At 65.5% G+C, this 21,933-nt stretch overlaps 1 protein-coding gene and 2 pseudogenes across 1 annotated transcript; all 3 read left to right on the top strand.

The window, feature by feature from the left end:
• Positions 1-2,408: 2,408 nt before the first annotated feature.
• LOC120618497 (uncharacterized) lies at positions 2,409-2,526 on the top strand (annotated as a pseudogene).
• A 5,009-nt stretch (positions 2,527-7,535) lies between these two features.
• On the top strand, positions 7,536-21,177 carry FRMD1 (FERM domain containing 1). Its single transcript, XM_039881778.1, has 12 exons — positions 7,536-7,636; positions 11,386-11,476; positions 14,161-14,240; positions 14,482-14,558; positions 15,376-15,562; positions 15,660-15,815; positions 16,452-16,517; positions 16,615-16,683; positions 17,275-17,449; positions 18,086-18,397; positions 19,573-19,655; positions 20,879-21,177. Exons 1-12 carry the CDS (start codon positions 7,568-7,570, stop codon positions 21,077-21,079), a joined length of 1,566 nt encoding a protein of 521 aa, XP_039737712.1. The 5' UTR covers positions 7,536-7,567; the 3' UTR covers positions 21,080-21,177.
• LOC120618301 (uncharacterized) lies at positions 10,501-10,619 on the top strand (annotated as a pseudogene).
• Positions 21,178-21,933: the final 756 nt, after the last annotated feature.

Below are 21,933 nucleotides of genomic sequence, written 5' to 3'. Positions count from 1 at the left end.
CTGCGTGATTTGTGTATCGTCGACTCTCGCGTGATTGTGTATTGATCGATTCTCGTGATTTGTGTATTGACTGACTTTCTGCGTGATTTGTGGCATTTTGTCGACTCTGCGTGATTTATTGATTGATTCTGTGTGATTTGCCTATTGGTTGACTATTGTGATTTGTGTATCAATTGACTCTGTGTGATTTGTGTATTGTCGATTCGTGATTTGTGTATTGACTGACTCTTTGTGATTTGTGTTGTCCTAAATACCATTGATTTGTGTATTGATTGATTCTATTGTGATTTGCCTATTGGTTGACTGTGTGATTTGTGTATTGATTGACTCTGTGTGATTTGTGTATTGATCGACTCTGCGTGATTTGTGTATTGATTGACCTCACTTGCAGGCCAGGGAAAACGTCCTCCCGTGTCTGCCGAGCCCAGGCGGGTTCCACCGGTCGGTCCCGTCACGTACCGGCCTGGCCCGCGCCCTGCGGCGGTCCCCCCTGCTCAGTCCTTGTCTCCCTCGACCTTCCTCACGGCGTCACCGCTCGGGGCTGGCTCGTCCCCTGCTTTCCCGGGGGAGCAGCGGCGAACAGTGAGCGCCCAGTACGTGACTGCGGGTCGAACTGCTAAAGCCTCAGCGGGGCCGGGATCAGAGCGGAACGCGCCTGAAATCACCCAAAATTGCATTCTCCGTCCCCTTTCTGTTGGCAGCGACAACACAGGCATCTTGTTTTTCCTCAGATCCTGTTTTCAAGATGTATATCTGTCTCCTCTGAAAGTCGCCGTTTGATGAGAAAGTCCCCAAAACGCAGCCAAAGATTAAGAGCTAGAAAATCTCTCTGCGAATGATTCTTTTAAAAGCCTCCAGTTCAGGTGCGAGGGCACTCATTTTCGTCACCTCAGAACCGCGGGGCCGCTCACCCGGCAACGGCTCACCGGTGCTTTCGCCCCGTTTCTAACGCGCACCGTGGATCGGGACAGGGAATTAAGGGCTAAGAGGACAGACACCGACCACACGAGAAGCGACCGTGACCGATGGGGTAGTGACGAGGGAGAGAGGTGAAAACAAAGGTAAGGGGCGTTTCTTGCAACAGCGACGTGGCGGCCGGGGCCACCGGGGTCAGCGCGGCCAGAACGAGGCCTGCGTCTGCTCGAAGACAGCACAGTGCAGCGTCGTAAACGTACGAGAATCGGCCCGATCGGCAGCAAAGGCGTCTTGACGCGGTCGGCATCCCCGGGGCAGGCGCGCGTGCCGGGCGTCCCGCAGGACCCCGTCTGCCGCGGGGGACGCTCGGAGGCTGAGCTGGGGCAGCCGGGAACCCGGGGGGCATCATTGCGACCCTCCACGCTCTAGGCGGGAGGCCGCGGCCACCTGGTCTGTCTCTGAGCGCAGTGGGGCCTCAGACGGGCCCAGCGACTGTTTTCCTTGTTTAGGGGGAAGACGATCACCGTCCTCGCCACCCTCCCTGCCCCTCCCCTGCCACCAGAGGCCCAAAGCTCCGTGTCGCCGCCCAAGGCCGGACCTAAGTTTCACGTCGAAGTCCTTCGCTGGACCGCACGCTGGCTCTCTCTGCTGTCCGATGGCTCCATGAGGCGGCTGTTTCTATGCTGGCAGCCAGGGGAAAGGCGGAGGTGGCCGTCACGTGCGGCCACAGCCAGCACGGCTCTGCTGGCAAGGACCGCTCCAGCCCGTCTCCCAGCTCCACCGGGAAGAAGCCAGGGCACCCAGTTCCCGCTGTGGGCCGGGCCGACACCTGCTTTCAGCCTCAAAGGAGACGAAACCAGATCAGCCTGGGAGGCAGCTCTTACAGTGCCTCCCCCCACCCCACCACTCGGCCCTGCCTCACCTTTGACCCTTGTCCTGGTGAGAATGCTCCGGTCACGAGGAACAAAGAATTAAAGAAGGGGGAAGCTTCAGCTGTAGGGTTTGGATTGAACTGTGTTCGTCCCCAAACAAAGGTATGTTGACCTCGGATCCCCCCCCCAGACCACGGGATGCACCTTATTCGAAAATAAGATCATTGCAGATATGACGAGTTAGGCTGAGGTCACGCTGGAGCAGGCGTGCTCTGAATCCAGGACACCTGGTGTCCTTATCAGCAGAGGAAAGAGAGACGACTGGCTTTGTTGCTTGAATGAGTGAATTTCACAGACGGGGGTCTGTGTGTGTGTGTTTAAAGATTTTATCTGATACTGTTGGTCTGAGGTTCATATAGATTTTTACATTGTTCATGAGTCTTCGCCACCAACAGCCTGGACCAGCCACCTCACTGAGGGTGCGGGGGGCAGGGCTCCCTGGGGCTCCCTGGGGCTCCCCAGGCTGCCCGGCGCCTTGCAGCGTGGCAGAGGGCAATGTGGACTTGGCCCCGCTGTGTGAGGTGCAGTGCTGCTCAGGGCCCCTTTAAAGCAAGACTCTGAGTCTGCGGCCACGCCCCCCTGAACGTGCTGATCCCCTCTGATCTCGGAAGCTAAGCAGGGTCGAGCCTGGTCAGTACTTGGATGGGAGACCACCTAGGAAGACCAGGTGCTGTAGGTGTAAAAAATAAAAAATAAGGGATTGTAAGCTGGCAAGGTCCTTGCAATCTGTGAAGTCAACTAAGGGTTGCCTCGGCTAAAAAAATAATAATAAATTTAAAAAGGCAGGACTCAGAGGGGGCGGGCAGATGCGGTGGCACAGCTGTCCCCGAGGCGCGAGCTCGCGGGCAGAGACGTCCCACCCCACCCAGCACAGGTGAGCGAAGGAGGACCCGGCCGGTGGCGGGGGCAGGGCCCGGCCTTTCTGGACTCGGCCTTTCTGGGCTCAGCCGGCACAGAAGGTCAAGCTAAAGAACAGCACAAAGAACGCAGTGTTTCAGCTGCCAGGACGAAGCGCCAACTCGCCCCGCAGCGCCAGGCCCTGGCCAGAGCGCCCACGGCTGCTCCTGGCCCGCTGGTCCCCAGAGGGGACGCCTCCTGGGGACGCAGTGCTGTCTCCCGCCCTCTGACCCACGGGGCACTGGGACTGGATCGATGATCTGCTGAGTCGGTGAAACAAAAACCTGAACCGGCTTCTTCCTAGAGGGCGGGAGCCGCCGCCCGGACAGCTGGACGGCTCGGTCAGCAGGAAGCCAGGCCCGGGGACCGGCCTGGCCTGAGCCTGCGTCCACCTCCAGCCCACTGAGCTCAGACCAAGCACGTTGCCTTGACCCGGACCCACCCTGGCCCCCAAGGTCGCGGGCTCTGGGACCCGGACGCCCTGGGCCCTGGTCGTTGTCCCTCTGCTCTGCTGAGAGCCTGAGCCACACACTCAGCGCCCCTGGACGGCTCTTCACCAGAGCCCTTGGCACCCAGCACCGCCCCATGGGCGTCGCCCGTGGAGGCCACTAGGGACTCAGGGTGGGTAGGGGTCTGCCCTGGCCGGGCGGCGAGAGGCCCCCATGCAGACAGTTACCAGCGGCAGTAACGCCCAGTAGAAGCCAGTCTGCTTTGTCCGTCACCATGGTGATCACAAACCATGCTGATGATCCAGCGCCCCTACCTGCGGGGCGGCCCACCCCCTCTTCCTTCCCCTGCTTCCTCGGAGGACACCCAGGCGCCCCCAGGGACGGGCCAGGTCAGCCAGCTGCCAGCGGCGAGTGGATGTGAACCCAGAGCCCGGGGCGGGGCCGGGGGGGCCTCGCAGACTGGACAGGGCCCCCGGCCCCCACGCCTGGGGCAGCCTTTTGCCAAAACCCACTTTACTCTCCAAACTGTGTCCTTGTCCTCAGCCGCAGGTCCCTGTGAGTAAGGGTGGCAGACGACGTGGGGTCCCCGCGGGGGCATTTGCGTTAAGTGCCTACTGAGAAGAGACAGACAAACAAGTCGCGTGCACCTCCACGCGGGTGACATGTAGGGGGCAGCATCTGGCACCAGGCAGCTGGCTACAGCCGAGGCCTGGGGTGGGTGCGGGACGGGGGCCGGAGCTCCGAGGGTCTGTCCACACAGCCGCCCCCTCTCCCCGCAGCCTCCTGCCCTCTGCTCCTTCTCGTCGGGCAGCCTGCAGCCACGGCCCGGTCACGGCTGGCCACTTACTCCTGGACGGGGCCCTTTGAATCCTAAATCCATAGCGGTCAGTGTTTGTGTGTTCGTGCCTGGCCAGGGTTACACAGGAGGCAGAGGAGGCACTGCAGAGAATTCTAGGAATCTGCTCCGGGACTGAGGGGGAGTCGGAGCCAAGAGCAGCCGAGGGCGGGGGGCCGGCGCGCCCCGTTATCAGCTGGCTGCTGCTCAACTTTCCTTCCAAGTCCCTCCTCCAGCGTGAGCAACGAGAAGCCAGGCCTCCTGGGGTAACGTAAGGACAGACATGGAGCCATCCCAGGGTCCTCTGCTGTCCCAGGCACGGTGGTGGCCAGGCAGCAGCACCCGCGTCCCACGTCCCCAGACGGAGTGGGTCTCTGGCCATCGGTGTCGTCATCGCTGTAGCAGGAATGGGGGTGTCCGTCCCAGCCTGTCACAGAAGGGGGGGGCCTGTCCGGAGACTGGGGCCAGCTCCCTCCAGGGCCTCGCAGTGTGGGGGCCTCGCAGTCTGGTGGGGGCAGCTTCTGGGGCACGCCCAGTTCCGTCCACTGCTGACTCTGTGCTGGCCCACGTGGCTCCCCTGGTTGTGAGACTCCAAGTCTGGTACCTGGGGTCCCCGTTTTAGACCCCTGTGTCGGGAAAGGGCGGGTACCAGGGTGGAGGCTGGGGAGGGGCCAAGGATGGGGGGCGCTCATGCTCCTCAGCTCCACTCACGAGTCCTCGGTCTCAGAGTGCAACTTCGAGCAGTGGGAGCCAGGCCCCCCTCTGCCCTGCAGGGCACCCCAGCACTCCGGAGTGCCCTCCATGCCACTGACGAAGCAGCTCGGCCTCAAACGCAGACTCTTCCTCCCTAAGATGGGTCACTGTGACCGTGAGAACCAACTGTGTAAGGCACAGGGCAGCAATGGGAAGGGTGGACGGGTGTCGCTGACCATGGTGGCACACAGGGGCAGGTGTCAGCTGTCATCAGGGCCATGTGCATGCACCTGTATGCACACACACACACATGCACACAACCACATGCATGCACACACCCACACGCACACACCCACGCCATGCACGCGCACATGCATGCACATGCACAAATACATGCATGTACAACTACATGCACGCACACCCACACATAGGTACATGCATACACACACATGCACACACAAGCATGCACATCCACCCACATGCATGCACGCACATGCGCACATGCACACCCCCACATGCGTGCACATGCGCACATGCATGCACACACACCCATGTGCACGCACACATGTGCATGCACATGCACACATGCATGCACACACCAACATGCATGCACACACATACACACATGCACACACACACACATGCTGAGAAGGGCCACCATTCTGACAAAGGGTTGCATCTCATGCCACCTGTTGGATGGCTTTTTGTGTTTTTCTACTGTTTTATAACCGGTTATGCATTTAATAGCTTTACTGAGGTATGATTTACATGCTACAAAAAACCTTCACCTTAAGTCAACAATCAAATGCATTTTAGCAAATCTGCGAGTTGTGCGACCAGCACCGCCGGGTTTTGGAGCGTTTCTGTGGCCCCAAAAAGGGTTACTGTGCCCACTGCGTGCAGCCACCCGCCGACCTGGCAGCCACAGGCTCCTTCTGCCCCCTCTGCCCCTTCTGCCCCTGGGTGCCTCACGGGCCCACACGCCCTGCGAGTGTCGGGCCAGCTCTGCCCTGGGGTGTGATGTCTTCGACTTCGGTCCACGTGCGGCTCTTCACGCCTCTCTGCTGAGTGGGTCCGGCGTTGTTTTACGAAGCCTGGACTTCGTGCACCTGGGGCTCAGAAGCTTTATTTCTAGAATAGTCTCGCAAGCCCATCTCAGGGGTGGGGACCCGTCATCCAGAAGAAAGAGAATCGGGCAGAGAGGTCTTGGGGCGCCGCGAGTGAAGAGGCTGGGCCAGGGTTTCGGGGGCTCGCTTCTCCCCGCCCCCCCACGCCTGAAACCACGGACTCGGCCGAGCCGGTCAGAAGACAGCAAGTGTCTCAAGCGGCGTGTGGGGCCTGGCTCTGTCCTGCGCTTTCCCGGAGGACAAAGTCAGGGGACAGAGGTGCTTGACCAATGCGGAGGCGCAGCAGGCGGAGGTGGCCCTCGGCGACAGGGAGCCTCTGCAGCCTTTACAGGAAGTGACCTTACTCCCCGTGACAGTGCGGTCACTTCATGGCCCGGGTCCTGTGGGACTTTGGCGAGAAGGGAGGGTTTGCAGCAGGGGCCTCCTGTCCTCACGAGAATCCCTCGAGGGAGCTTGATCCTAAGCGCGGGTGTTGGGAGCGCGTGGGCCAACTGGCGCCTCCAACAGCCAACACCCACACAGAGGACCACGCTGAGGCCCGGTGCACCCCGGCTTTGGGCCGTGAGCTGCCCCGCGGGAAGCTGGATTTGGCTCCGGGGTCTCTGTCCGGGGGAGGCTGTCCACCTCGGCGCCCACCCCGCCTCAGTCCTGCTGGCTGTGGCGCCGTCCCTCACGTCCCGGCCGCGCCCTCGTGGAAGGACGCGTTGACCACCGTCTTCTACACGACACAGCGTCGTGACCTCCGTCAGCGGGTCACAGGCCAGCAACTGGGCAGCTGGAAACGGGCGAGTGGCCGCACGGCGAGACCCGGCCGTTCACGGGGCTATTTTGCCCTTTTAGGAAGAGGAGCAGCTTTGCCCCCACCGTGGGGAGAAGGGGCGGCTGCGGCTTCGCGGGTGCGCTGTGACCGGGGAGAGTGGCCCCGAATCTGGGCGGGCTGCGGCCGGTGTCGGGGGGCAGCCAGAGAGGGAAGAGGGCTCTGGACCCCCACGCGCAGATGCCAGGCCGCAGGGCGGCGAGCCGTGCTGCATGTCCTGGTGGCGGTGTCACCAGAGTGTCGCCAGGAGGTGACCCCCAGCCAGAGAAGACCTGTGGGCGTCCACCCCCCAAAGGGAGCCAGAGGCCGTCGGGCCTGTTTGGGGCGGCGCTGCTGCTGCTGGGGTTCACCAGCCCCGGGCGGAGCCAGAGGCTGCAGCGGGGCACCTGGCTCTGCGTCCCCCAGGACTGCGGGCGCCTTTCTGGGCTCCGAGGCCTCTGCCCACCCCCAGCGTCCCCGGAACCTCGGCGGTGCCCTGGCCCCAGACTGTGGAGCAGGGAGCAGCTGAGGCCCTGGGGAGCTGCCAGGTGGTCCTGGGGCGTTGGTCAGTCTCGGGCGGGGCAGCTGGCGTTGTTTGTTTGCATTCCAGCGAAGCCGCACGTGGCCGGCTACTTACAGCCTGGACCTTGTCCTGGCACGCAGGCTGGAGCCCGGCCCACTCCCTTCCGGCCCCTCCCGGCCAGGAGCCCCGCAAGGCGCCCGGTCCTCAGGAAGCCAGGCAGCCGGGTGAGTCTGGGGTGCTGCGTGCCCACCTGTGGCCAGATGGAGGGTGAGGGTCCTACGCAGTGACACGTGGCCATTGTCCCTCCAAGTGGCACGTGGGTCGGCGCCCCTGGCCATGCCCCTGACCAGCTCTCTCTTGCAGGAGGGGGCCTCGCCCTGAGACGGGCCGTGGAGCCGCGATGACCGTGGAGCACAGGGACGTCCTCGTGCTGCTGCCCACGCGGGAGCAGCTGCGCCTGGCCATGGGGGTGAGTGCAGGTGACCATGGGGTAAGCGCGGGTGACTGTGGGGTGAGCTCAGGGTCCACTTCCGGCTTCTCAGTGGCCGATTCTCTGTCCAGCTCTCTCGTGCCCCGCGCGCACCTGTCTTTGGGGAGGTGACTTTCAGACACGGTTCCCCGACCTAGACACCCATCCAGCGGGACGAGTCCAGAGTCCTCGCCTTCCCTGCGAGGGCCACCACCCAGTGTGGTGCCCAAGGACGGGCATCTGGTCACCTGGACAGTCACCTGTCCGTGACACACACGCTGTGCTTCTCGAGGGATGTTAGTCACACACACCTGAGATGCTGTGAGGACCGGGGCTCCCTGCAGAGCTGTGCAGCTTGCCGAGGCCCCCCCAACATCACTGCCCGGACGCCCTGTCACAGACATCTGCCCATATCCCCCCAGAGCGGGTGACCCACGCCTGTGGGGTCTAGCACAGCCTGCAGACTTGCCCACCCACCCCCGGCTGGCTTCACAGCCCTGACCACACCGCTGCTCCCCCTGGGGACAGAGCGGCCCCCGAGCAACCACTTTCAGACCACCCGCTGTCCTGCTCTGCTCCGTGGGGGAGCAGTGCCCCTCAGCAGGAAAACAGGCTTTTCGCAGGAATTAGGGGTGGGGCTCCTAGAGAAAGACCTCCAGGCAGGACTCCTGGAGGGAGCAGGTGTTTGGGGCGTGGGGAGCGCAGACCCCCCCCCCGGCTGTCCATCAGCCTTCGGGGTGTTCGGTCCGAGAGCGACCGCCGGTGGGGACGCGCGGGGCGATGCTGGGTACACTGCAGCCCCGAGTCTCCGAGAGGCGAGCCGGGGCTGCCCTCGGGTCTCAGGGTGGGCGTCTTCCCACCTGTTCCCAGGTGCGTGCGGGACCTGAGTGGCTCCGAGCTCCTCTAGTCCGGGTATCTCTGTTCAGGCTGTGGCTCCTGTCCCCGGGCGTGGCCGAGCTGTGGCCCGTCCCCTCTGCCATCGGCTGCCTGGAGCGGCCGCTGCTCACAGGTGGATGTGGACACTCTCCCGGCTGGGGACTCTGCCTGGGCCCGCACAGACCCTCCCCACGCCCCCCCCAGGAGTCCTCGTTAGTCCAGTGCCACGAATGGGGAAACTGAGGCCTGGAGGTTGGCGAGTGCTCGGCCAGGTGCGGAGTCGGGGCTCGAGCTCAGACCGCCTGGTTCTGAAGCGCCCCCGTGTTCTCCACTCACCTGGGACTTGGGACCCTGCTGTGTGGCCTGGGCCGGGGACCCTGCTGGGTGGCCTGGGCCTGCTGCCACGCCCAGCCTGCCTTCCAGTGGCGTGGCCACTCTACAGCGCCAACCCCGGGTCTGCTGGCCGGGGAGAGTCCGCCTGCTTGTGGCCCAGGAAGGGGGAGCTCCTTGGAGGGGACATCGTGAGAAATGGGTTCTTCGTTCAGCATCTCCTTCCCGTGACGTCAGGGGGCAGAGCCCGGGGGGCCCATTTCCAGGCGGAAACACCTGTCTCACATGCCCAGGTGTCGCCGGCCGATGAGGCCACTTGGTGGCATCGCCTTATCTGCCTCTTTCAGCCGAGTTTAGAGGAATGGGAAGACCCCAGAAAGTCAGCTGGTCCCGGGAGATCGCATTTCCGTTTTAAGGATATGCGTGGTTTGTGGACACGTTTGACAGGGCCGGACACACTCTGAAACGCAGTGTGGCTCCTGGCAAGGTCTTATTAAAGTCCCTGGGGAGTCTCCTGTCTGCTCAGGGACCCATTTCTGTATTTCAGTCAATTGCAACACTTGCATGAGCGGCAGAATCCAGGGTGGGTGACGACAGGCTGCAGCAGATGGGCGGGCTGTCCGGGGCTGCCTGCGTCCTCGGAGGCGCCTCACCCACAGGGAGGGGGCAGCTAGACGACCTGCTGGGGGTGTGGCAGCTTTGGCCTCTGCCCCGCGTGAGCTGGGACAGTCGCTTTCAGCTGTTTCGTTGTGAGTCACATCTCGTGAGGGTTTGGCTGAGGGACAGTGTGACCATGGCCGAGCGGGACGCCCTCCTGCGGAGCCACACATCTCGGCCACTGGCGGCCGGGCCTCTGGGATGCCGGCCTGCAACTCGGCAGTAACAGAGCCAGCTTACTCTCGGGGTGTGTGCCCACCGTGTGAGCCCAAACAGGACCTGATGCTAACGGTCACTGTGTCCTCACAGCCAGGTATTGGAAAATTACGGGCTGCGAGACCCTCGCTGTAGATGTGCGTCACCCTCATCGCCGGGGACTGACCACCCCTCACCACTGAACAGGCAGGAGCAAGGCCAGTCTGAGTCACTCGCCACCCGAGGGTGGGAGCGCACCCTTTGACTGAGACAGTGTATGTAGACGCCCTGATAACCAAACAGCCTCCCCGACGTCACAGAGGCGCCGCCTATGCCCACGCGCGTCGCTTCCTTGGCAGGGGGCCGAGTGAGAGCGGAGGGGTCCCCTGCCAGCCACCTGCCAGTCTGCGCCAGGGAGGCCCTCTGGAGAGCAGGGCGTTTCCACTCTGCCGGCTAGGCCACACGGACGCTGCCACCCGCATGCGGGACGCTGCCACACGCACACGCACGGGACGCTGCCACCCGCATGCGGGAACCCAAAGTCTGGCGGGGCCGCCCAGCGGCCCAGAGCTGCAGAGGCTGAGGGACAAGGCGTGGCACGTCGGGGACACGGCGGCCACGGGGTAAACGGCCCATGTGACCAACAAACACACGGCAGGGGGAGGCCGTGGAGAGAGGACAGACAGGTCGCCCAGACGGGAGGGGCCTGTCCCGAGTCTCACTCCCATCAGCGTCAGCGTTTGAGACAACTGGACATTTGAACGTACCAGTGTGCGACAGTAAGAAATTATTAAGTTTTCAGCGGCGTCTGCGGCCGCGCCGCCCTGAACAAGCCCGATGCCGCCTGATCTCGGAAGCTGAGCAGGGTCGGGCCTGGTCAGTACTTGGATGGGAGACCACCTAGGAATACCGGGTGCTGTAGGTGTAAAAACTAAAAATAAATAAGGGGTTGTAATCTGACAAGGTCCTTGTAATCTGTGAGGTCACCCAAGGGTCGCCTCGCCTGAAAAAAAGGACGTTTTCAGCGGCGACGAAGGCCCATGCGACAGTGTGAGGTGGACGGGGAGCTGGACGGCACCCGGGCAGGGCGCCCCCCACTGCGTGTCCTCAGCCCGGCAGTCGCTGGTGCGGGAATGGGGTTGGGGTCGGCACCTGGGCAGCAGCAGGTGGGGGGGGCTGTGCCAGCACTGGAGCTGGGGCGGCCCTGAGCCCCGCAGGAGGCGCCGCAGGAGTGGGGGGTCAGGTAGGGGTGCTCGGACCCGCCAGCCAGGCTGCTGAGGTCACGGGCCTCGCTGGAAGGGAGCCGCTGTGGCCACAGGCCCTGAGTCCCTTTCGGGTGTCCCCGGACCGCGTTCGGGAGTGGCCTGTGCAATGTCGGGGTGGGGGAAGCACGATGGGGTGCCCCAGGAGCACTGCGCTCACTGCACCCCGGTCCCAGACGCGCCCACCCCGTGCAGGCTCCTGTCCTCCCCACACCCGCCTCCTCCGCCCCCCTCGGCACCCGCGGTCTCTCACGGGCTGCTCTGCCGGGCTGGGGGGACGTCTCGTCTTCAGGCGGGCGGCCACCAAGGACCCTGAGCGCTGACTCCTGAGCCGGGCCCTGCCCGCTAGGCCCCGCTCGGCAGTCTCGCTCCATTTGGGGGCCCTGCTGTGAGCTGCACCCAGAGCCCCCACCCCCTCTCCGTCCCCAGGTGAGGGCCACGGCCGGCGAGCTCTTCCAGAAGGTGTGCGAGGCGACCGGCATCCGAGAAGCCCACTTCTTTGGCCTCAGTGTGGTCAGGAGTAAGTAAAGCCCGGCCAGGCGACTCCGCCTTCGGGTCCCCCAGGCGCCCCGGAAGCACCCGCCCCCTCTGCGGGCTGAGTCTGCAGGGGGCGCCCCTGCTCCGCCCCATGGTCCCCCCCGCCGCGCCGTGACTTCCCCAGTCCTGGCTGTCTTGCACCCCGTTGTCACGCACCCGTCCCTCAGCAGAACTCCGGGGCCGGGCAGCCAGCCTGCTGCCCTGGCTGGAACCCGGAGTTCACCTGTCCTCGGGTGTACGGGCAGCCAGAAGGCCCTGTCCGCGCCTGTCACCTGCCACCACAGGACGGAGCTGTTGAGCGTCTCCCACAGAACGCGGCTTTTCCCACGTGCGAGAGTCCGACCCTGGGCTGGGACTTTAGGAGTGGCCTGCGCGCTCCAGCAGAGACACGCTGTGACAGCATCTGCCGCGAAGTCCCCGCCCGGCCCGCTGCATGGGACCGCGGCTCGACACTGGATTTCACGGTCCCTGAACCTGACCAGAACCGAATCTCACACTTTCATTCACGCTTTTTAAAAAGTTCGTGTGCGTGAGTTCAGGATCTCGAGCAGGACGGGCTCTCGGGCTGTGTGGATGGTCACGGCCCCTCCGGCCCTCGGCCCTGCCCCCCGCGTCCACACCCGCTCTTCCCGGCCCGCTGGGACCACCCCTCGCTCAGCCCGGACACCGTACGTAATTTTTTCTAATCGACGGGTTAATGTCGTTGAAACACTGGGACGCAGTGTGCTGCCGAGTTCACGCACCATCGACAGCGAGTCTTCAACCAAATATACCCGTCATCCCCCGGGGACACTGCCAAGGGCTTCCTGGGGTCCTCCCAGCAGGACCTCCCACCGGAAAACGCCCCACCCCCCGAGAGAGCGGGTCTGAGAGGGCCGGGCAGGCAGTGGGTGCCGTGGGGCAGCGCAGACCCAGGTCCAGCCCAGCTGGGCCCCTGCCCGGCCTGCTGGGAGGAACACGGCCCTGGGCCCCCCACTGCCGGGGGCTGGTCCTCTCTGCAGACCGCAGAGCCCCCAGGACGCCTCCCCTGGGACACGGGCAAGTTTCATTAAGTCTGGAATGTGGCCGCATTCCTGGACGGGGACACCGACTGGCTGAGGCCCACAGCACACGTCCCTGCGGACATCTGGACGGAGCTCTGTCCAACCGCTTGTCCCCAAGGGCCTGGCTACGAGCCACAGGGCCAGGGGCTCCGTGGACACCGGAGGAAGCTGCGTGGGCTTTCCCGGCCCCGCCCGGCTCCCGCTAGGTGGGGGCTGGCCGCGCCCTCGCCTCCGAGAATTATCTTTAAAGCTTTGGGGACATGCAGTGTCCTCGCTGTTCTGAAGGCAGGTGGGGACCTTTGTGGCCCAGTGACCTGCAAATTTATCTCCCTTAGGGGCCTCGAGTCTTAGACTCAGAGAGACGCTGAGATTTTAAAAATATTTTTCCAGAGCAGTTGTGGCTTCACAGCAGAACCGAGGGGAGGCACAGAGATTCCCCAAATGCCCCCCATGGCCACCCCGTCACCAACATCCCCACCAGGCCGTGCGTGTGTCACGGCGACACGTAGTCACTCGGAGTCCACAGCTGACGCGAGGGCTCACTCTCGGTGGTGTCTCGTCAAATGTGCAGTGACACGTGTCCCCCAGTACAGTGTCACACAAAGCACTTCCGCTGCCCGGAAACCCTGTGTCCCTGCTGCTCGCCCCTCCCCCAGCTCCTCCCCCGAACCCGACAACCACGGACGGTTTTACCGGCGCCAGCTTCGCCTTTCCCGGAGTCACGTCGTGGGACTCCGCAGAGTGCGCCCTGTCGCTGTGGGCCTCCCTCCCTTAGCGACACGTGCACGGTCCCCCCGTCTCTGCACGACCCCAGAGCCGGCTCCTTCAGTGGCGGGATGACATCCTCTGTCGGGACGCGGTGTTCTTGCCCGCCGCCCGCGGGAGGACGGCTCGCGTGAAGGACTTCGACCTCGCGTCTGTCTGTCCGCTGCCAGCGCCGTGGACGCCGAGGGTGGGGTTCCTGGTGGTTGGTTTGGGGTCGACAGGAGAGGGTGCCCTTGTCCCGTGTCCCGGTTCAAGGCCCCGGGGCTGAGGCTGCTCGGTCACGTGGTGGGCGCTGTCCCTCGTCCCTACGGCCCTGCGGGAAGCCACCCCCGGCGTCCCCGTCACAGCCGGCACGCGCTGGCCGCCAGCCCAGCTCCACCGCCGTCCTCAGAGTGTCCCCGGGCCCGCGAGGCGTCTTGGCTCCGGGAGCCTCGACCACGACAGGAGTTTTCTGCTTTCTCGGGGGCAACTGCTCCGTTTTCCCAGCTCGTGAAGGAAACTCGTGGCCATAAAACCCCCGAAACACAGAACACGTAGTTTCGGAGGAAGCAGCGCGGCCCTTGCCCTCTGGGCACAGCCGGTCAGCGGGCATCGTTCACTTGGCACCTGGGATGGGTCCCAGACGTGGCGCCTTCTGCTTCCGAAGGGCTTGTCCGTGGGACGGGTCTCCACGCGGCGTCCTGAGGCTGCGCCCGTGGGAGGCGCCGTCCCCACGGCGAGCGGAGACCCCGCCGGCGGAGCTGCGGCGCCCGCTCTGACGCCCGGCGACTCCGAGGCCGCGGCCGAGCTCGGCCCGCGCGGGTCGCCGTGGGGTAGCGCCCGGCGGGCGGCTCTGCTGAAGGCCGCGTTTGTCTCCTAGACGACGAGCACATGTTCATGGACTTGGACCAGAAGCTCAGCAAGTACTTCCCCAAGGACTGGGGACGGGGAACGCGGCAGGTGAGCGGGGCGCCGGGGGGAGGGGGGGGGATGGGGCTGCAGAGCGGGGCTGTCCCGCCCACGGCGCTGCCCGCCGGTGACACGCCTGCTGTCCCGCGGCGTCCCCGCGCTGTCCCGTGCGAAGCCAGTCCGCGCGGACTGCCCGCTGTTCGGACCTGAGCGGGAGCCTGCAGCGGGGGCGAAGTGACGGCGGTGACCGTGGCAGGCTGGCACGGTCCTTTCTGTCGCCTTCGCCCTGCAGGGAGCCGGGAGGCCCGGGGGCCCCTTCGAGACCTTCCTCAGCGTGCAGCACTACGTGGAGAACGGGAGAGTCATGAGGTACCTGCCGGCCGACTTCAAGGACAGTCCCCGGAGTGGTGGGGCCCCGGGAGGGGACAGGCGTCCTGCGGAGGACGTGGCACTGCTGTCCCTTCGCCGGGCCGGGGCTGCGGTCACTCGCTTCGCTGGAACGTGTGCCGACCGTACTGGAACGCAGCCCTCCAGAGGCGCAGCCCTCGGTCCCCGGGGTCCCCCAGGGGGCCCAGCCGGGGTGCAGCCGTCTGTGGGGGCTCTGCTTGCTCTGTGTGGTGCAGCAGCAGGTGTCAGAGCTGGGTGGGAAGGGGGTCCGGGCGGGGTCCCCCGCTCGTCTCAGTCACTGCAGACCTGCCCTAGGGCTTGCGGGCGACATGGAGCTCCCGGGGCGACCTAGGACCCCGAGTTACCCCCAGACCAGGGCAGGTGAGCGGGGCCCGTGTCTCTGGGAATTCGCTGCACAGGGGCAGGGGGGCCGGTGGCCCCATGAGCCTTCTGAGGTGGAGCTGTGAGAGGGAGGGTGTGACTGCGGAAGGTTCCGGAGAGCGGGGTGTGACTGCGGAAGGTTCTGGAAGGTGGAGTGTGACTGCGTGGAAGGCTGACCACTGCGGCCGGGCCGTGGGGATGCCGGAGGCCCCCCCTGGCTGGGGAAGGAGGTGACTTTGGCACAGGGTCCTCAGGGACAGGAGTGACCGACAGCAAGTTCACCTGTGCCAGCCCTGGGAAGCGGCCGGGTGTGACAGGGACGTGACGACCTGGAGGGCAGGGAGGGCCTGGGGCTGTGGAGGGCAGGCCGGGGACAGCAGGAGCCGGCCCCTCATGAGGACCGCCTGCTGCCTCCCAGGGACAAGGCGGCCCGGCACCTGTACTACTGCCACCTGAAGGAGCGAGTGCTGGGGTCCCAGTGCGCCCACCGCGAGGAGGCCTACTTCCTGCTGGCCGCCTACGGGCTACAGGCCGACCTGGGCAACCACCGCGAGCGGGCCCACGTGGGGCGCTACTTCGAGCCGCAGGCCTACTTCCCGCAGTGGGTGAGGCCATGGTGGGGCGGCGGGCGGCGGGGCGTGGGGCGGCGGGCGGCGGTGGGCGGCGGGCAGGACTGACAGGCTGCGGCTCCTCCATCCTCAGATCATCGCCAAGAGGGGCAGTGCCTACATCCTCAGACATGTGCCCGCCGTGCACCGCGAGCAGCGGGGCCTCAGCCCCCAGGAGGCCGTGCTGCGCTTCATCAGGGAGGCCTGCCGGCTGGAGGACGTGCCCGTCCACTTCTTCAGGCTGTTCAAGGTCATGCCCTGTGGCCGCTGGGCACGTTAGGGCTCAGGCTGCCTCGGAGCTGCCTCAGCCAAGGGCCCCAGATGAGCGGCATTGGGCAGCCCGGACTCTGACACCAGGACAGGAGGACAGTGTCCCCATGGCCGACCCATGCCCAGACGCTGACCCCCAGGATGGAGGGACATGCAGTAGCGTGTGGGCTGCCATCTGAGTGGTTGTGTGCGGTGGTGGCACCGCTGTCCACTGTGTCCCCCGTGTGCACAGCTACACCTGCGGGGAGCGTCCTGGAACCCAGCCCCCTCAGCTTCCTGCGGTGAATGCTGCCCACCCAACGTGGGGACAAAGGGACTGTGTGAAGGGTGGCGTCTGCTACTCTCCCGCCGGTGTCCAGGGCAGTGTAACACTTGTTCTGTAGGGACGTCGGGCTGAGAGCCTGTCAGTGGGGCCTAGAGAGCTCACGACCGTATCCAGGCAGTGGAAGTCTGAGAAGGTGACGAGGCAGGGACAGGGGACAATGACGAGACAGGAACAGGAGACAACGGGCCTCCTGTCAGAGGGGGTGGAAAGGGCCCGGGGTGGCCCCGCATGGCCCTGGGGAGCGCAGCCACCGCGCACAGGGTCAGACCCCTGACGTAGATGTCCTTGTAGGATAAGAAGGAAGACAGAGCTACCGTTGTGCTGGCACTGACTCCCAAAGGGATGCGCATCTATCAGGTGACCAGGGGGACACCAGAGCCCCTCCCGCCGAGGGCCCTGCTGCGCCTGCCGCCCTGGGGCCCGCCCTGGGGACACGGACTCCGCTGTCTTGCAGGAGGTGACTGGCGCCCTGCAGCTGCTCTACGACTTCCTCTGGGCCCACATTGGGAAGCTGGCGTTCCTGGTGCGTATCAGGTGGGGTCGCAGTGGGACGGGTCTTAACCACCAAGAGCCCAGGGGAGCCGGGCAGAGCCTGCCCTCCAGGCCGTCTACTGGGCACCCCGTCCTCCACCAGACTCCACATCTGGGTGTCCCGGGCCTGGCGCTCTGCCCCAGGACGAGCTGGCACCAGGCCACCTTCTGGCTCCCACATGGAGCACGTGAAAGGAAATGAGGCGGAGGTCACAGAAACGCACAGCCGTGGCCACCACGCAGTCACCCTGGCCCAGGCCTGGCCCTGGGAGCAGAAGGGCAGGGATTGTGAGGGCCACCAGGCCAGGCTGGCCGTTTCTCTGGACGGTGAACCCGAGGCCTGGGGTCCAGTCCCGCTCCCGTGCGCCCCGCCCCGATGGCCAAGGGGACGTGTCCCGCGTGCTCGTAACAGAGTGTAGGGTGATGTGTGCCCTTCGCTGCCCGCAGAGAAACCGCCCACACATGCAAATCAGATTCGCAGTCAGCAGTGGCCGCTGCCCAGGTCGGGGTGGCCGCCGCCCGCTGGAACCCACGCTCCTCTCCTCTGGTTTCCCCGACCACATCCCGTCTCCTCCTCGCTCAGGGGAAGACGTTGGAGATCCGGCCGGACGGGCTGCCTGCGGCCCGCAAGCTGGTGTACCACACGGGCTGTGCCGCCCGCGCCCGCCACCTGCTGCGGCTGCTCCGCACCAGCCACCAGCGGCACCTCGCCCTGCGGCCCGCGCTGCAGAGGCTGCAGCAGCTGGAGGAGGAGCGAGGTGGGCACCGCGTGTCCTCCCTGACTGCGACCCCACCCCCCCGGTCTGGGCTCCTGGAGGACCCCCGACCTCCCCCTGCCCATCAGCTCAGGGCACCGCAGCCATTCACACCTGTTTTCCCATCGTGGGGCATGGCCTCTTGGCTCCTGTGTCCCCCCCAGACCTGGTTGGAGGGCGTGGTGGTGACCCCCATCCTTCCAGCTCTCCTGGAGCCCATTTCTAAAGATGAGGGCCGGGGGAGGTGTGGATTCTGGGGAAGGATTCTCCAGGAGCCGGCCAGAGGGCCGAGGGCCGGAACCCCGGGCTGCGTGTGCGTGAGTGTGCCTATGAGTGTACGAGCACGTGTGTGTCTGTGTGCGTGTCTGCTCGTGTATGTGAGCTGCTTAGGGGCCCCTCAAACTGAGAATGATCTGAGAGCCCACGTGAAGACTTCACTGGCTGCAGGTGACAAATCCCGCCTGTGTGGCCTGGGCTGTCGCCGTGGACACGCAGGGCCCTGGTGTCCCCCACACGCTGCATCTCCCGGGGCCGTGGCGCCAGCTCAGGGTGTGGGGCCGGCAGGACCTCGGGGCTCCTGCTGGCCACTGCAGCTCCTGGACACTGTCACGTTGCTGTCCCTTCTCTCTCTCTGCCCAGAGAAGAAGTGCTACCGGGAGTCATTTGTGGACGACTCGCCGGAGCTGGACCTGCCCCCGGCCGGCGGCAAGGACAGTGGGGGCCGCAGCTGCTGGCGCCCCTCCCCCCACCGCTCACTCCACCCGGCCGGCAGCCTCGGCAGCTTCCGCGTGGAGTCCAAGGAGATGTCGGTGGACGGGCCCTTGGGGACCGAGGCGCTCTGTGGGGAGGCGCTGTCCTGCAGCTCCAGCACCAGCCACAGCAGTGGGGACACAGATGACAGCAGCAGAAGCCGGCCGGAGAGGGACACTGGGGACGAGAACCGGAGGGACGGTGAGCATGTGGCCGGTGCGCCCCCCGCTCAGTCATCGCTGTGCGCGACCAAGAGAGGGTGCGTGGGCCTCACGTTCCTGAGCTGTGACGGTGGCCCGCGGCCTGGGGTCAGGCAGGAGGACAGGGTCCAGCCTGTGGAGGGTGGGGGTGGCGGCCCTCCCGTCCTCTCTGCAGCTGACCTCGGGAGGCCCACGGGCCTCGTTTGGGTCTGGCCACCGGAAAGCGTTTCGGCCAGGTTCTTCTCTGGCTGCTCTTGTCCTGCTGGGTTCAGTGGAAGTCCCATGGCCAAGGCCGCCATCGCGGCCACTCACAGGAGCTGTCGGACCGAGTGTCCACTCAGCCTAGCGTGAGCTCCTGTGCCGGGGGATACTTTCCTGGTCGATATGGGGGTGCGGGGCTTCCCCGCAGAGCACCTCGTCACCCCTGACCCTTGCACGTCTGCAGCTCCCCTGACAGTGGGTGTGGTGGGTAGTTGTAGGGACCAGCCTAAGGGCCTGGCCACCCAGGGCCACCCAGGAGCATGCAGTATCAGCATCGCTCAGGGTCACCCAGGGCCACCCAGGGTCAGGAGGTCTCTGTCTGTGATCTGCTATGTGTACCTGTACATTCCGAGTATCTGGCTGGTCTGGTAAAGGACAAGTTGGTGGCCACCTCTGAGTGTCCGGCGTGAACAATGATGACGCCGCATTTGCCTGGTGACAGTTTGTTTGATTAGACCTTAGAGCCTTTGGTCAAGCAAGGCGGCCATGCTGGAGGCTCAGGGCAGTGTGAGCCCCAGGCGGGGGGAGGGCTGGGGCCCTGCTTATTCCTGTGGGGAGGGGCGTGGGGTACGTCCTGGGCCCCAGGCCCTCGCTTCCGAGGGCTGGACCACCCCAAGCATGCCCCATGGAACCCACTGCTCACTAAAGGGCATTCAGACGCCTCGCGTGGGGAACACGTGACTGTGTCTGAGATGGAGGATGATTGAGCCCTGCAGGTGGGAGGCCAAGGTCACTGCTGAGGTCAGCCCCGCCCCCCCAGCTCCGACAGCCCCAGGAGGAGAGGCTGTGAGGGCCACAGAGGCTCGAGTCCCATCTCAGAGTTAGGGTCCCCAGAAGAGAAGTCGCCTCATGGGGTGGGCAGCCGTCCTCCCTGGACTTGGTCCTCCCTGCCCACGACCCCTCCCCTCCCTGCAGCCTCTCGGCCCCCTGGGCGCTTGGCAGCGGTGCCGGTCACACTGGTCAGGACGCGGGGCCGCAGTGCTGAGGATCCGGCCCAGGTACGTCCCCCGTTGGGGCCCGTGGTTCCCCGAGGCCCAGAGGAGGGTGCCTGGGAGGCGGGGTGGGTGGTGCGGTTTTCTGGAAACAAGGTGGGGGGCCGGCGCCCCTCGCCCCAGCGCAGGAGTGGGCACGCGGTTCACGGCCTGGGGTCCTGCCGGGCGCGCGCGCAGGGGTGGCCGTGCCCACCTCCTCCACCCCATGCCCTGGTGGGAGGGTAGGGGGATAGGCGGGCGTGGGGGCGAGCAGCCAAAGCCGGGTTCTAGGGTGCTCTGCCCGGCATGGCCGGGAGTTGACCTGTGGGTGACGCCCCTGGAAAAAGAGATTGTGGGCGATGATTCGATGATTCGCTCAGAGAGGGACGGAGCCGGCCGCAGGAGGGGGGGGAGGGGGAGGCCGGCCAGAGCCCTGGGCGGGGCCAGCCCCAAGGCGGCCGGGGCGCCTGGCCCGCCCCGCTTGGACATTCCAGACACCCGTTACCGGGCACTGGGCCCCTCTGCAGTGGCCCCCATCTGGGGCGCGCGGCTGAAAACAGTTCCGTTGGGAGTCACTCAGCTCCCCAACATGGCCGGAACCCCTACCGCCAGCTTGGGGTGCTGGACAGGTTTCCTCGCACATGAAAGGGGACTGCCCTCGACTTCGGAGGTGCTCCCAAGCTCATCCCGAAAATCCACCCAGGGCCCCCAGTGAGAGTCCAGACCCGATGTGTTCAGAAGCAGAGAGTGTGGGGCCCCAGGCCCTCCCAGCGAGGGGTGGGCTCTGTGGGCCGCAGGGCTTAGGTTCCCGCCCAGAGGCGCGTGCTCGTCCTGGGTAAGCCACCTCTGCGACAGCACAGAAGCCGGAGGGGCCCACGCGGAGGCCAGTCCCCCACCTCGCTGCCCTGGGCCTGCGCCCCGCCAGAATGCAGACGGGGTACAGGGTCAGCTCAACGGTGTCGCCACGGGGATGCAGCCAGGTGGGCCGTGTGTCAGGTCGAAGGACCCTCTGGGCGAGGGGACAATGGGAGTGGCCTGCAGAAGACAAGGCGACGGCGCGGGCATCTCCGGCAAGGGTAGCACGCGCAGCGGCCCGGGGCCAGGGGCGCAGGGGGCTGCCAAGTCCCCTGGTGTTAAATGCTGTGAGGGGCGGAGTTGCAGGTGTCGGCCTAGGACAGCTGGGCGGGGCTTTGTGACTGAAGTGGCGAGATGGACAGGAAGGGGCTACAGGGCACACCCTCTCCCTGCAGATCCCGGAGGCGACCGCCCGCCCCCCGGACCAGCACGGCCGCAGCCTGGACGACGTGCGCCCCAAGCCCGCCCCGCGCAGCCGCAGCCTTGGTGTTGCGCTAGACCCCAGACCCAGGGTCCAAGGCGAGCAGAGGTCCACGAACTGCCTCTCCCTGGAGCGGCTCTGGGATGACCAGCTCCCGGAGGAGTTTGTGGTGTAGGCTCCATGGAGCAGCTCCATCCACAAAGGACGCCGCCCACAACGCGGGGCTCCAGACACTGCAGGCTCCGCCCACGGGGGCTCCATCCACACCGCGCGCTCCGCCCACGGGGCCTCCATCCACAACGCAGGCTCCGCCCACGGGGGGGCTCCATCCACACCGCACGCTCCGCCCACGGGGGCTCCATCCACACCGCAGGCTCTGTCCCAGCGGGCTCCGTGTCTGTACTCCAGGCCCCGCCCACAGCGCTCTGCTGCCCTCACGTCTTGCCACCACGTCGGGGCTGCGGGCTGTCCCTGACTCTGCCCTGGACACTCCCTCCATAGCCTGGTGCCCGGTTGACCACGGCCTCGGCCGCCACCCCCTCTCCCGACACTCCCTCCCGTGTCCCCACCTGTCGGAGGTGTGGAGCCGCTCCGACGTCAGTCTGGAGGTGAAGAGTAGGTCCCCTCCCACCCTGGCCGGGGGCGCGTGGGGGTGAGCTTCTAAGCTGGGGGGGAGGCCCTGGGGTGCTCTCTGCCACCATCTCCGCCCATGGCCAGCCAAGCGCACAGGCCTTCCAGAGTCCTTTGAGCTCACGTCCTGGTCACTGCTGGCCGCAGGCTTCCCCTCCACCTCTCTGCACGTCCTGCAGCTCACAGCCCTGGGCCTGCCCACAGAAGCCACTCTGTGAGGCGGGCCTAACTCTGTCACCTCACACCCTGCGGCGATGCCCCACCTGCCATGCGCACAAGTGCCCATGGCACACAGCCATGGTCCCCACAGAGCTCATCAGACCCCCAGCAGGAGGCCCCAGCGACAGCCACGCTGTGTCCTGGACGTCCCTGCTCTCTGCCGGGACACGTGGCCGCCTG

This window comes from Pteropus medius, unplaced genomic scaffold, assembly GCF_902729225.1.
Source record: "Pteropus medius unplaced genomic scaffold, Ma_sr-lr_union100, whole genome shotgun sequence".
NCBI lineage: Eukaryota > Metazoa > Chordata > Mammalia > Chiroptera > Pteropodidae > Pteropus > Pteropus medius.
The sequence above is the reverse complement of the archived record's forward strand: the minus strand, read 5'-3'. Positions and strand labels throughout refer to the sequence as shown.

What these genes read in the sequence shown, in the direction of transcription:
- FRMD1 (XM_039881778.1), top strand. Translation starts at nt 7,568, where the DNA reads ATGACCGTGGAGCACAGGGACGTCCTCGTGCTGCTGCCCACGCGGGAG. An exon ending in GAGAACGGGAGAGTCATGAG is followed by an intron (nt 14,559 to 15,375) that starts GTACCTGCCGGC and finishes GCTGCCTCCCAG; the next exon opens with GGACAAGGCGGCCCGGCACC. An exon ending in TTGGGAAGCTGGCGTTCCTG is followed by an intron (nt 16,684 to 17,274) that starts GTGCGTATCAGG and finishes CTCCTCGCTCAG; the next exon opens with GGGAAGACGTTGGAGATCCG.